General features: G+C 38.3%; 1 protein-coding gene across 1 annotated transcript; it reads right to left on the bottom strand.

Moving 5' to 3' along the window:
• Positions 1-501: 501 nt before the first annotated feature.
• Positions 502-13,550, bottom strand: LOC311086751 (uncharacterized protein). Its single transcript, XM_084119801.1, has 7 exons — positions 13,392-13,550; positions 12,524-12,832; positions 4,893-5,150; positions 4,627-4,746; positions 1,691-1,740; positions 1,427-1,573; positions 502-1,282 (listed from the first exon to the last, which is right to left on the bottom strand). The coding sequence occupies exons 1-7, from the start codon at positions 13,438-13,440 to the stop codon at positions 1,127-1,129; spliced, it is 1,089 nt and encodes a 362-aa protein (XP_083975927.1). The 5' UTR covers positions 13,441-13,550; the 3' UTR covers positions 502-1,126.
• Between the last annotated feature and the right edge of the window lie 1,549 nt (positions 13,551-15,099).

The following is a 15,099-nucleotide window of genomic DNA, read 5'->3' on the forward strand; positions in this document are numbered from 1 at the left end:
ACACTACCTGTCAAATTTAGAATTGATTTTAAAATGTTATTATTTGTTTATAAAGCTTTCAACAAATTGGCCCCTCAGAACCTGACCGATCTGCTCTGTCCGTACACTCCTTCTAGAACTCTGAGATCCAGCGATCACTCATTGTGCCTAGATCTATACTTTACAAAACGAGGCGATCGAGCTTTTGCGACTACAGGCCCAAAACTTGGGAACAGTCTTCCTCTTTACATCAGATTAGCTCCCTCTGTTTCCACCTTCAAATCTTCTTTAAAGACCTCTTTATTCTCTTTGGCTTTTAATACTCCTTGATTTAGGTACGATTATTGTTAATCTATTGTTGTGTGTTCCTTTATTGGTTGTATAATTTTTATTTTATTCTGTTCTGTACAGCACTTTGGTCAGCCTTGGTTGTTTTTAAATGTGCTTTATAAATAAATATTATATTGTATTGTATAAACAGTCAATGTATTGCACATTCCCATAAGCGTACATACATACTCATTTAGGCCATGAAAATATGTTTTATTCAGAGTCAATACTGCTTTAGGTTTACATTTATCAAAATATCTGTACAGGACTTCAATTTCTTGTAATATACACTCGCAAATGAGCATTATTGTATGTCTTAGCATACTGTAGCTGCACAAATGAACAAAATAACTTAAATATTGTCTGGTAAAAGGTGCAAGAACAGTTAAACACAGATACATGAGGACAGACTACAAAAAAGAGACAAAAACAAAGAAACTGAACAAGAACAGATTAAGTGGGGAAGAAATGTAAGACAAGTGGGGGAAAATGGTTAAAGCAATACAGGACTTACTGTAATAGACCAACACACATTCCAGGAAGTGGTTTTCAGGTGTTGAATGCAAAGGCGGTAAGAGATCTCTAACAGAAAATATGTGAGATTTTGCATTCCTGTCTGAGCCACATGTGCAACAAATTTACATCAAAAATACTTCTGCTTTTATTTCAATTTACCTTACATTAATTCACATATTCGCCATGGATAATTTCAAATTACAATGTATATGCTGCTTATTTACACCGAGAACAACAGCCTCACTGTTATTTGAATTCCTGGAAGGGTTCAGCTTTATTAAAAGTTCCCCTTTATTATATTTTATTCTGGTTTTGGATGTACAGATTTATCCTCGGCTGGCCGTTTATTGACCGCAGCATAAATGGTGGTGTGACCATCAGATTTTGGTTGATTCTGAATGGTACAGTAGATAGTGGCTGGTGCATTTGGCTTGCTGTTCTCTGTTAGTGTTGCACTCTGAAATAAAGAACAAAATCATTTGCGTTCATTAAAACATTTTTCCAACACATCATATAAACATCTACAGGTTCTCAAGTGCCTGGACGTGCTTTTAATCCAAATGTATTTTTTGTAAAATTAGAGTAAGAGCTTCATCTTCACCTGATTCACAGAGTCATGACTGGGTGAGATCTGATTGGTTCCCATCGTAACATCAGGAGGTCCATGTTCTCCTACAGTATCGTACAGTGTGCAGGGATTCGTTGTTTTCTCCAACATCTCCAGTGGACTTTGTGGTGGCTTAATATTCTTAATATTCAGACAAATTCAATCAACATCAGACTCAGTGATGCAAAACTTGTTTCAAAAAGATATAAACCGCATTTATCATCAGTGGTTAATGAAGGGTAGTAATATAAAACTTACGTCAACTTTTTCATTCTGTTCATTCTGCTGGTCAGGGGTGTAGGAATGATCTGAAAACATCGTAAACCACATCACTCTATTCAAAATACAATCGATTTAGGATGTTTATTAAAAATCTTTATTTTTAAAGGCACAACTTAACTTTTAAGAAACATCCTTCTAGCATTTAATTCTGGCATTTAGAACTTTAATAAAACATCCATGTATGAATAAAAATGCTAATATTAAATACAAGAATTGTTATATAATTGTTATATAACTGGTTGTGTATTGTACATTATTAATCTTTCTGTGTTTCTGAAAGAAAGACTAAAGATTTCCAAAAATGTATTTAAAAAATATGCCACTATGAAGTTTAGAACAAGTTTAGTTTCCACTTTACACTGTAGGTTGAATGGTAAGTTTCATATTTCATTCAGCCATACATTTAATTTTACTCGCATTTAGTCAATGGTTAAAGGTGCTGTATGTAGTTTTCAGCGACCTCTAGCGGTGATGTTTCAGATTGCAACCAGTCATTTTTCAAGCGCGTGCTCTTGCGCGTGCTCGAATTTCTGAACGAGCACTGTGTGGGTACCTTCCAGACTGAGACGCAACACACCGGAGAAAGCATCACACAACATGCTGGAAACTAAGGTAAACTCCCACTGCAACGTTACAATAATAGGCTACTTTTATCAGCTTGACGTTGAACTAATGCTCCATGCTCGTACCATGATAAGTATGAAACCCTATCAACCGTGCCGAATTTTGCCACTGTTTGTAGATAAGGTTTCTCCATGATTCAAATGCCCTGCCGATGTTGAGCCGTGTTTTTTCACCCGAAGTTCATCCGATTCACGTCTGGCCTTACGAGCTTCAGCAGAAAAAAACTTTTTTTTTATTTTTTTTTATCAATATGTGGAGTTTGTGTTGGAGTCTGTGTTGTGCTGTGAGCAGGTCGTTTCTTAGTGTTATCAGACATGTCATAAGTTGCATAAGTCCATGTCATAAGTTGCAGTGTCGTCGCTGTTGAGTGCAAAGTCAGTAGGCTAGACAAGGCAAGAGGCTCGGGAGCGCGCATGCAGGTGACGTCACTGGCGGTAAATCCGACCCGGGACCTTAACATAAAAATAAGAATACTTGCTTTCAGAGGTAATAGCAAAACCCGCAAAGTGGATAATTTTAATGTGAGATTACAACCCCTTCACACACAGGCAATAAAAAAAGGATTCGTTTTGGTAAAAAAGCTACATACAGCACCTTTAAATCTGCAAATGGTCTCCATGCTACTAGAAAATATGTTTGTTTTTTTTTGTTTGTTTTTGTAAATATATTTTTAAACCTGAACTGATCTGTGAAGAATAGTAAGTGAAGTTATTTCATCTCCAAAGACTGGCAAAACTACTTTTGGGTCAGAAATTATTATTTATTTATTTTAAATCAAGTCAAATAGCCTACTCATTCAGAAATCACTGCTTTACATTTTGATGTCAAACTTTAACTGTTTAAGTGTTTTTCTGCTGAAAAGCTTAAAGGGGTCATATAATGGTACATGCACTTTTACAAGTTGATTGTACTGAAATGTGTGTTGGCAGTGCCTGTACACAACCATCATAAAATGATAAAAAATCCATCCAGTGTTTTTTTTTTAATCTCCTTATATGTTTGACCCTCTCTGAAATCAAGCCGTTCGATTTTGTGACGTCACAAAATCGACGCCCCTCCCACGATTGTGATTGACAGCAGCGTTTCAACACAGACCCGCCCTCGCTCGTGAGCGAGCTGTCTGTCATCATAGTCCGCGCGGACATTGTTGATACCCTCACTGGAGCGCTGTCTATGAGCAGAATGGCGTCTGCGATTGTTCTTCAGTGTAATAAGGAACACAGCAGTAATTTTGATGTTCCTAAATCCGAACCGTTGAAGACACAGTGGCCGAGTTTTGTTTTTGAAGGGATATGCCCAAAGGATTGACGCGGGGATTCCCTCACGGCGATTCCCCACGATCGTCCATGCTTTCATGTTTGCGCAAATCATTTCACACCAGACAGCTTTACAAACGAGAAAAAACGGATCGGTACCAACGTGTTCCTGCTGAACCTCCAGAAGTGAGTGTAATGTTTTATTAACCTTTATATTAATATTTATATTAATCTTTGCAAATTTGCAAACCTTGCTGCACGCTTCGCATGAATGCATCTAAGGTTTACACTCAGGGTACATTACAGCATGTTTTCTATGTACGACGTTCTCAATATAATTCATAATCCCACGTTTATAATGAACGACGCGTTATGGTTATTGTGTTATTGTGTTACAAACGGTGTATGCACAGAACAGAGGGGCGGGGTGAGCAAAGCTCATTATCATTTAAAGACACATGCACTGAAACGGCGTGCTGAAAACAGAGCTGTTTTTGACCAGGTAAAATTTGTGTTTTCTTACAATACTAATGAGAATTTTTAATTAAAGTATATTACAAACTTTTAATTTAAACCCTAAAGAATCATATTAGCTTGTACAAAAATGGCATTATATGACCCCTTTAAAGGACAAGTTCGGTATTTTACACTTAAAGCCCTGTTTACAGATCGTTTCTGATGAAATAGAACGGTAATGTTCTAAACATAAACGGTAAACGGAAGACGTGAAACTCACCGAGTGGTCAGGGGTGTTCACTGATATGCTCACACAAAAATCGCTGCAAAAGATGCTTTCCAACAGGTTTTATCGTAGTTTTTGTCCAAGTTTTTTTTTTTTTGTGTGTGTGTTTGACAAAAACTACGATAAAACTGTAGCACAGTAGACTGTAGCACAGTAGCTACATTCTTATTTTATTTTCAGACAAACATTAGTATGTTGGCAATATGAAATAGTGCTTAGAGCATTTATTAAATTATACACATTACTCTTTATTGTGTCTTTAAATGAATGTATGATTAGATGCTTTGTACCTTTTTTTCTCTTGTAGAGACACCAGCCGATCACTGATACCAACAAAATCGTTGTCAATATGCAAATGAGGGGGATAAACCATGAGAGATGCGGTGATTGGTTTACAGCTTGTGTTGTTTCTACATGAATGATAAGACAAAAATAATCAGTTTTCCCAGACTGAATTTTAAACAAACAGGCATTTCAGACCAGTGCTTAGTTGCATTTTCTCATTCAAATTCTCTTTCTTCATATGTGAGTGTATGTATACAGTACAGGTATGTACCTTGATCAATGGTGCAGAGTTCATTAACCTTCTTTGTGTCAGTCTTCGAGCTCACTGGGTTGCTATGGTTACACATGATGTGGTCATCACTGCAGTTCAGATTTAGAGTGTAGTTATCTGATGATGTCCCTTCTGGAGAACAGCTGCTACTATTATAGATGGAGCTGATGATAATGTTACTTCCTTTACATGTAAAGCTACAGGAGTCAGGGCTGGACCAGTTTGAGTTTACAGTCAGGACTGGAGCTTCCACTTCATCTGAAACACATACACAAGGATGAAGAAAATGAAGACAGAATCATAAAACATAAACAAGGTGTTATTAAACTAGAAGGTATGTAACACCATATATAATGCACACCCAAACAATAACCGACAACTAAAGACTGATAATGGAGGAACTAAATACACAGAGGTAACAAACTAAATGATGTGCAGCTGTGGTGGAAGATTAGTGTCCATGGTAAAAGATGAGTGGCACGAAACAATGACAAAGAAACATGTGACTGATGACAACAAACTGAAAGTCCATGAAAGTGAAACTAAAGATGAGTGAGTCCAGATAACCATTAACACACACACACACACACACACACGCACACACACACACACACACACACACACACACAAAAGCATTTAAGGCCACATACACAGAGAAGAACTTGCCTGTTCAAAATTTGAGTAAATTAGAACCAAACATAATTTATTATACTATTTTGTTCAGACTTCTTGAAAAGAACATAAATATATTTTTTAACATACTAAAATATATGCAGCAGGTTTTGAAATTCCATGAAAAAAAATCATTATATAAAGTATGTAAAAAAACTTAATATAATTAACATTGTTTTACTCTATATGTATGGAAGCTTATGTGTAGCAATATTCAATTTGAAATGTAATATGCAAAATGACAATGCAATATGTAAAATGGCAATGCATTTCTGCATTTAAATTTTAATGTTCCCATCATTTGTGCAACGTTTGGTGCAAAATGAAAATTCAATTATAAAATTTACATTTGCCATTTCATACACTAGTTTTAATATGTAAATTAAATACATAATTTAACGCTTTATAAGTTGCAGAATTAAAATTAAAATGTATTACAGAAATGATTAGATATGTTTAACATGTTCAAGCAAAAACTGTGGCAAAATTGTAATTTAAATGTTATTTTTTCTTAATTGCATTTACACTCACAGTTAAGACACTTGCGATTGCATTTCCATTAAGTGTCACGCAATGAATGTAGCAAAATTCAATGTGCATTTTGAAAATGCATTCTGAGCCGATCACGTGCCCGCCCCGCCCTGTCAATCACTGTGTGAAGTTGGCTCCGCCCCCAATCCAATGCAAAACGTCGGCAAAATAGGCCACATTCACCCAAAATAGACTCATGTTTGTTCTAAATTGCGCCGATAAACGTTTATTTTGTGCTGCTTCGGTTTCTTAAATATTAAAATATTATTTATTGGTCATTCTGAGGTCACTCAGCCCCCCTTACCTGCTCCACATTGACCCAAAATAGTCTTGTTTGTGCCGGTTAAAGTTTCGTGTGCTGCTTCGTTGTTTAACCTGCTCCACATTCACCCAAAAAAGGCTAGGTCGATGAATTTGACCCGTCAGATTCCGTGACCACCATGTACATATGTATTAGTACCTTATCAATATGCTTTATAAAATGGAAAGGGACTCGCATATGTCTGCCTCATATTTTATGATTATACAGCTGAATAAACAGAGATGGTCACACACATCATATTCGCCACTTTATTGAACATTACAGTCAGTTATAAATAAATAAAGAGTGGTCACATTTATTTTTCGGTAGCTATTAATACCGAATACCAATGGAGCTTTGTCATATTATGTGATCACAGGGTAATAGGCCTATGCATTTGTAAGGAAAAACTATAGGATCTCCAACATTATTGGGTATTACAGTTAATAGTAGGCTAATAAGAATAAAGATAAGCATGTATCAGACAATGACAATATTTTATACAAAACGAAACCATCAACACAGTCCAGTATCAGACAACAGCAGCGCAGCAATGTTGACGTGTGGTGAAGTGAGTAGGCTTGTTCGACTTCATGCAGCTCTGCGCAGACCGATCGGCGGCTGACTTGAAGCAGTGCATGCCGGTTAGAAATTTTGTCCGACTTGATCCAGCGCCGACGCCACGTGACTGTGACGTATGCCATCAAAGTATCGCGAGAGCGATTCGAGAGTAGCCGGAGAACTCAGCCAGCGCAGCTTCTCAAGAGCGGCTGCAGGAGCTCTGATGACGACACAGCTGTTCCACGATTGGCCAGATCCATTGCATGACAACGATCACGTGTTGCGTGTTTATTCGAACACCTTTAGTTCCTCTAAAGCTCACAAATCAGTTTTTTATAACAGTAAACACTCTTTTCATGTAGTTGCGATGTTATATTGTGTCATGTTTATCAAAATAAAACTGATTAAAAAACGTAGACTCCACTTCATTGATAGTAGCTTATGTTGAACTTTATTCTTGTTCAAACAGACGCTGTGTGAAGCAGTACATAAAGTAGCTATTGAATGAAAATGTCTCTGAAACATTATTTGGCAAATATTGCATTTATTTCACTTCAGCTGTGGTAAAGTATGCAAACACCACGTGAGCGGTCACCACGGGAACCAGAAAGTGTCCGACTTCACAGGCTTGTTCGACTTCATGCAGCTCTGCGCAGACCGATCGGCGGCTGACTTGAAGCAGTGCATGCCGGTTAGAAAATTTGTCCGACTTGATGCAGCGCTGACACCACGTGACTGTGACGTGTGCCATCAAAGTACCGCGAGAGCGATTTGAGAGTAGCCGGAGAACTTAGCCAGCGCAGCTTCTCAAGAGCGGCTGCATTGGGCTGCACGAGGGCTGATGACGACACAGCTGTTCCATGATTGGCCGGATTCACCGCATGACAACGATCACGTGTGTTTCGTGTTTATTCGAACATCTTTAGTTCCTCTAAAGCTCACAAATCAGTTTTTTTATAACAGTAAACACTCTTTTCATGTAGTTGCGATGTTATATTGTGTCATGTTTATCAAATTAAAACGGATTAAAAAACGTAGACTCCACTTCATTGATAGAAGCTTATGTTGAACTTTATTCTTGTTCAAACAGACGCTGTATGAAGCAGTACATAAAGTATTGAATCAAAATGTCTCTGAAACATCTGTGCATTATTAGGCAAATATTGCATTTATTTCACTTCAGCTGTGGTAAAGTATGCAAACACCACGTGAGCGGTCACAACAGGAACCAGAAAGTGTCCGACTTCACGTCTCCGTTTGCAGCTCCTCCCCGCCTGCACGCGGCTACTCTCGCCGATCGGATACATCCAGCCGCAGCCGATGTCGAACACACCTCTGCCCTCGTGCAGCCCAGTGCAGCCGCTCTTGAGAACAGGCCCGGCGCCACGAGGGGGCAAAAGCGGGCATTGACCCCTCAGATCTGATTTGTGCCCCCTCAGTTTCATTTTTGTATTCATGGTTACAAATAAAATCTTTAACCTTTTGAGCGGTACAGTCTCATGGGATTTAGAATGTTCAGTGACGACATAACTGCCAGATTCAAACTGCTTTCGCGCGTTGGTTGCATAGACTGTAAAAAAATATGGACGTAGTGTCCGTGACGTCACCCGTAGGTTTCTGGAGAGCATTTTTGAAGCCTAAAGTGGGCGGAGCCGTCCGTCGCCATCTTGGCCTTGCATCACTCCCGGATAACAGAAAATAGGCAAACAGTGCGTGAGTGGAGCTGAGGAGCCTGGCCATAGATATGAGCCTGGCTATCTGAAATCACCTAGCTCGACGTGATCGAGTTAGCTGATGATGTAAAGCCAATTAAAAGTTCCTGTTTTTGCCCTTCGAAATATTATAATAGTTAAAATACATGGCTACAAGTGAGACTGTGTATTACTTCGAGAGTGTTTGTGTGTGACAGTGATTTATGTGCATACATGTCATTCACTCTTTCATGGTCCGTCAGCGCGGCATCGCTCAAGTTCGTAGAGAGCTTATTCAGTCCATTTTAAATTCTGATTTCGGCCGCCTCTCAAATGGGTTAAACCGTTAAACCATAGATATATTGCCTTTGAAGTGCAAGTAACGTTAAATGCGCTAGAAAATCCGCGCTCATTCATGGATGTGCATTTATTGCATGAACGGAGAAAGCGCCGACGCCTGCATGATTTCATCTGATGGTACATAAGCATATAATCCATCTGTTCCGTGAGAGCAGAACGAACGAGCCTTTATTGACGTTTTAAATTTGAAAACCCCAAAAAGCAACGAAATTGTCAGACATCCATTAGTGCCTGTTCACAGAGGAAAACAACTGAAATACAGCGCTGGTTGTTCTCTCAAACGATACTCGACGACAACGACTGAATCCAAAGACGTGGGCTTTGTACCCAAGTATTAAATTGTATGAAATAATCCCGAAAAAAAGCACAAACACTGCAGAGAAGGCAAGTTCAGCAGCTAACATTTGCTGAGGTGAAGTGACGGCTAGTAACAGCAAACAAACGGCTAGCATTGACATCAGCGGGAATCCACCTGTCACTCAAGTGGCTTGGCCACACCCTTAAATTTAAATATTAATCAACTAAACGGATGAGTTATAAAAAAATTCACCCCCCTCACAGTTGTTATGAAGGGCAAAATTAGCTGTATAGACCAAAGCCACAGAGCGAACCAGGCTGTAAACATGTTTTTTTCCTGCTGTAAAGTTGGTAATTTTAACATGAGGGAGATACAGATTTGACTCACTTCTGCAGCCAGGCCAAGCGGCCAGTTAATGAATTGCAGTTTAACTCACTTCCGTGTTGGTTTCAAGAGAGAGACGGGGAGGTTGCCGCTTGGTTGGTTGGCGCTGAGCCAGAGTCGGACGCGTTCAGCGCTGTCATATATCACAACTATGCAGTGTTTTCAACCTCATAATGTTTATTTTAGGTTTCAGACATTTAAATACTCATAAGCACTAGTAAAACAATACATTTGGAGTTTGTAAAATACACACTGATGTCTGTGGAAGCAGCAATAACAATCTATTTAAATATAATTTGCCGACGTGTGTTATTCATATCAGACAAACATAGTGGAAGTAAGTTAACTATAAAGTTTACTCTATTCTTCTCACAGTTCACCGACACCGGCCACTTTCTTGCATGTATTTCGGGAGAAACTGATGACTCACAGGATTCTCTGATCTGCGGCGCAAAGAAACATTCACATTGTGGCGCCCATCTCACGTTATAGATCAAGATCAAGATTATTTATAAAGGTTTTTAAATGACCAAACACACTCATACACATTTTTGAGAATCGGAATATTATATAGTTGATGACATGGTAAGCAAATTTGTGAATATTTTGAATAAAAATGGGAAAAGGAAATAAAAGCGATACATCTGTCAGTGTTATTGTGGCTGCGGTGTGTCACGTGACAAATATGACGCGTCGCCATGGAAACATTAAAGGGGAACGTTCTAAAATAACAGCCTTGAAAAAAACTCACTAGTCAGTTAGAATATTAAAATTAAGCGTGAAAGGGTTAATATATGCATAATAAATTACGCTGGCTTATCTTTTTTACTAAGCAAGTTATCAGTGTGTATTGTTCATTGATGGTATAAATTTAAGCCCACTTAACAATTTCACATGCCTCCTCAGTCATTTCATCCTGCAGCCGGGCCTGCTTGAGAAGCTGCGCTGGCTGAGTTCTCCGGCTACTCTCGAATCGCTCTCGCGGTGCTTTGATGGCATACGTCACAGTCACGTGGCGTCTTCGCTGTATCAAGTCGGACAAAATTTCTAACCGGCATGCACTGCTTCAAGTCAGCCGCCGATCGGTCTGCGCAGAGCTGCATGAAGTCGAACAAGCCTGTTGTTGAAAACCCGCCCCTTGTCTTCATTCCAAGAGGCCGTGGAGGTATGCGTGTCAGCTGTGTAGCTGGTTGTTTTGATTTTAGTATTAAGTGATGTTACATTGTTTCTTTATTTGTATCTCTTTAGTGTGACTCGGCCATTGAGGCTGTGCGCGTTTTCGTGGTGACACTCACGTTGTGGTAAGTTTTAATGTGGTACCGTCGAAACTTTTCGGGAAGTTTGGTTGTTTGAATGATCTGCAATACGTTTCAGTGTGGCATCTTCTAATAGCCGCGTGGGAGTACCAGCTGTTTATTGACTCACTAACGGACCCATCATATGACTTCTGTGTGCCTGTAATTGCGTGTGTCTTTGTATGGATTTGGCTGGTTTTGTCACCAGTCCTTTAGTTGCATGATCGTCACTGTCTGTCACCAGTCCTTTGGCTGTATGATCGTCACTGTTTTCATGACTGTTATTTATTGCCTGGATTGATCGCAGCCAAATGGTTCCGTCATCTGTGTAGTTTCTTTGACTGATTGTGTGACTTTGGTGACGTGATCATTTTGTCTTGAATGTATATATTTTTTTGGCATAATTTGTTGTTGTTGTTGTTGTTGTTGTTGTTTTCTGTCTTGGTTCAAGTGGATTGTTGATCTTTATTTATTTTTTTGTATTCCGCAGGAGCTGAGTTTTCCTGGAAGCAGGCTGGTGGTGGTAGCTGCACGGCCTTCACCTTAATTGGGGGTTATTAGTGTTGTGTTATTTCTGATCACAATTTGTAGTGGAGTCTTTTTTTTTTTTTTTTTTTTTTTTTCAAATCGTGTTTTCCTTGCCGTGTGCAGCTATAGCTAGCCTGCTTGTCGCGGGCCTCAGCCCCTGCAGTGATCTACATTTCTTGTTTTTCTGTTTGTCTTTTTGTTTACGGATCGAGACAATTTATTGTGAGTTATTTAATTGTTTTCTTTAATAAAAATTGCTTGTGTAAATGAAAACTCACGTCTCCTGCCTCTCCTGAGCAAACGGGTTTGTGTCCCGTTTATTAGATTATTTCCCCGGTAAATTGGGGTGGCGTAGTCACTACTAGGCGAGCCACATTTTGCTACACATGGGTGTCGACGACGCTTGATAGGCAGAACACTCTCCCAGACCCAGACGGTCCAACATCGTACTGGTTCTATCACCTGCATACGCGTAATAATCTTCGGAAACACTACCATTCTCTGTCCATGCTCCACTTCATCTGCTAGTGAATTTAACGCTCGTATCAGCTCTGCCGCCGCCCTGTTTCCTTCCAACACATCTAAATACGCACCAAAGCCTATGTTTACCTGTTGCCGAGGTAACTGAGTGTAAATGCAATTAAGAAAAAATTACATTTAAATTACAATTTTGCCACAGTTTTTGCTTGAACATGTTAAACATATCTAATCATTTCTGTAATACATTTAAATTTTAATTTTGCAACTTATAAAGCGTTAAAATGTATTCAATTTACATATTAAAACTAGTGTATGAAATGGCAAATGTAAATTATATAATTGAATTTTCATTTTCATTTTGCACCAAACATTGCACAAATGTATGGGGAAATTAAAATTTAAAATCAGAAATGCATTGTCATTTTACATATTGCATTGTCATTTTGCATATTACATTTCAAATTGAATATTGCTACACAAACTTCCATATTTATGCAGTTACATCATAGATTAAACCGTATCACACTCACCTATAACAGATACTCTGTATGTAACAATATTGTTCTCTGATTCTCCATTTGCTATTGCTCTGTAGAGTCCAGTGTCTGTCTTCTGCATGTTCTTCATTGTGAGAGAGAAGGTTGTATCATTGAAATCCACTCTGTCCTTGTAGGAAGAGTGAGGAATTATTTCTTTAGTTCCACCTATATACATAACTATATTCTCTGATTTATAATTTTTCCAGGATAAAGTATAAAACTTTTGTAGTTCTTGTGTCTGTATATCCAGTTGAACAGAATCTCCAGTCTTCACAAACACAGAGATCTCAGCACTGAACCCTGAGGAGAGAGAAAATAAGACTTTGATTAAAGGACAAAGTTTAGTAACTGTTTGCTAACAGGCTTTGTAGCATACAGAATGCATACTTATAATAGGAAAAAAAAAACTTTCTCTATAAGGAAGAGTTAAAGACCAATTTCAAAACCAAAAAGACCAATTTCAAAACCAAAAAGTCCAATCCAAATTCCGAACCAACAGTAACACTTATCACCATAATTAATAATGTTGATCAAATTATATGTTGTAGAATCCCATTATATGTGACGTGAACTGGTTATTTCACCTTAAATCCCCCTTATTTCTGAACTCTGATTTTTGCTGTATAACAAATCAGTTAAATCTCGTAAAATCCTGGCAACATTTTAGTGAAACGTCTTTTAAGTGGAGCCAAAATATTTTTTTTATAAAGCTCAATTAATCTGTCAAAAAAAAGACTGCCAACCAAACAAAAACAAAGCTAAACTAAACTAAGAATTGAAAAGGTTAATTTCAGAAAGAATCTTAAAACCTACTTTCACTTAATTAAAGGTATCATAGTAAAAAGATTGGATCTTTTACCTGTGTTGAAAGTAAGAAGAGAAGTTAACAGGAGCAGCATAAAAGCCATCGTAGCAAACAAAAATGCCCGTTTCAGTATGGGTTTTTCAATGGAGGAAGATTGAGAAGTAATGTGACTTAAACCTCAAGACCACAGATAGGAAGAAACTCTGTGACTGCGTAATTTCCGCTTTGCTCTGTGCTCGTTCAAATCATGACAGTAGGGGGACTATAACAAAGTGCAAATATGATTTTATATATAGAAATATAAAGAAAACGCCTTGCGTCCTTTGAGTTCATGTGAGAAGAAATTCATTCCTAAAGAGTCAGAAAGTCAAAGATGGCCCAGAACTACACAGCAAACTCAAACAACACAAAACTGTTAGTAATTTAGATAAATGAACATTGTTTTTCTTCTACAGGGCCACTGTCCTGCACAGTTTAGTTCCAACCCTGATCAAACACACCTGAGCAAGCTAATCAATGTCTTCAGGATCACTAGAAACTCACAGCTAGGTGTGTTTTGATCAGGAGCTAAACTGTGCAGGACAGTGGCCCTCCAGGACCGAGTTTGAGAAAACTCCTGTAAATTTGATTGAAGGGTAATATGGTTCGATCTGACTTTCTTTTTAAATTCATGAGGGGTCTTTCTTCAGTGTTCCACTTCACTGTCCCCCCACAGCTCACTTCTTTACACCTACACACATCCTGTTTGCACATTTGGTTAGTGACCATACACAAGTCATAACAGGCACAGTTTATGATTATGCAGATATAAAAACTGCTACATAAAAGTGAGAAGCTTGGATGTTCATTCACAACCTATCAGACCTAAATATTTTCACATTATGAGCAACTGAATTTTATAGCTATAAATATACATAATTATCGTGTCAAACCTGTCTTTGCTTTTGTTTTATCTTATCTTAGACTCTTAGTTTGCCTTTGTCTTCCTGCTTTCCAGCATCACTTCATGTGTTTACTTCCTGTCTAGTTAGTTCCCTTTAGTTAACGAGTTTGTTTGCCCATAAAATCTTTAAGATATTAGGTTAAACTTATTTGGCTTGCTGTCCACTGAAGAGGGGCTCGATGAAGCAGCTTCAACTCGAGCTCTGATATACCCCCCCAGTGGCTAAATGTAGGATATAATAATTGAAGGGCAAGGAACCTGAGATGAAGGTGGAGTTTGGGGAGGTGGAGGGATACTGGAACAGCTGATACTAGAGAGAGGTAAGCGGCTGCTTATATACTCAGGCTGTTGATTGAAAGATTAGATGGGCTCACTCCTCCCTAACTTACGTTTAGGAACTTCATTTAATCATTTATGTCACAATTCTTTTAGCTCCTCATTTACCTTTGTGTGTGTAACTTTTTGGTTTTCCTTCTTGATTGTTTCTTGCTTTAATTTATTAAACTGTTAAGTTGGTGCTCATTTGGATTTTGTCTTTATGTTGTGGATTATCCTGTGGACTGTGTTCTGATTTTGTGATTTCTGTGTTTTCATTTGTGTTTCAGTGTTGTTTTCTCTAATAATCAATAAACAGGTTGTATTTAGATCCACACCTGATCATTACGTGACAATAATTAATCTATCATTATTTTAAATGTGAACCCTATAGTGTGCGTACCTTGTACTGCCAACATGCATAATGCTACTTTTAGCAATGGATTTCTATCTAAAACATGACTGCTTACAGAAGGGTAAACACAACTTCTTGACTTTAGGTTT

The sequence above is a fragment of the Abramis brama genome (assembly GCF_963993115.1).
Source record: "Abramis brama genome assembly, chromosome: 7".
Lineage (NCBI taxonomy): Eukaryota > Metazoa > Chordata > Actinopteri > Cypriniformes > Leuciscidae > Abramis > Abramis brama.

Excerpts from the sequence above, each read along its gene's own strand:
- LOC311086751 (XM_084119801.1), bottom strand. The coding sequence starts at position 13,440 with ATGGCTTTTATGCTGCTCCTGTTAACTTCTCTTCTTACTTTCAACACA. Across the intron at positions 4,747-4,892 it reads ACTCTGCACCATTGATCAAG|AAACAACACAAGCTGTAAAC; the intron begins GTACATACCTGT and ends TCATTCATGTAG. Across the intron at positions 1,283-1,426 it reads GTCATGACTCTGTGAATCAG|AGTGCAACACTAACAGAGAA; the intron begins GTGAAGATGAAG and ends TCTTTATTTCAG.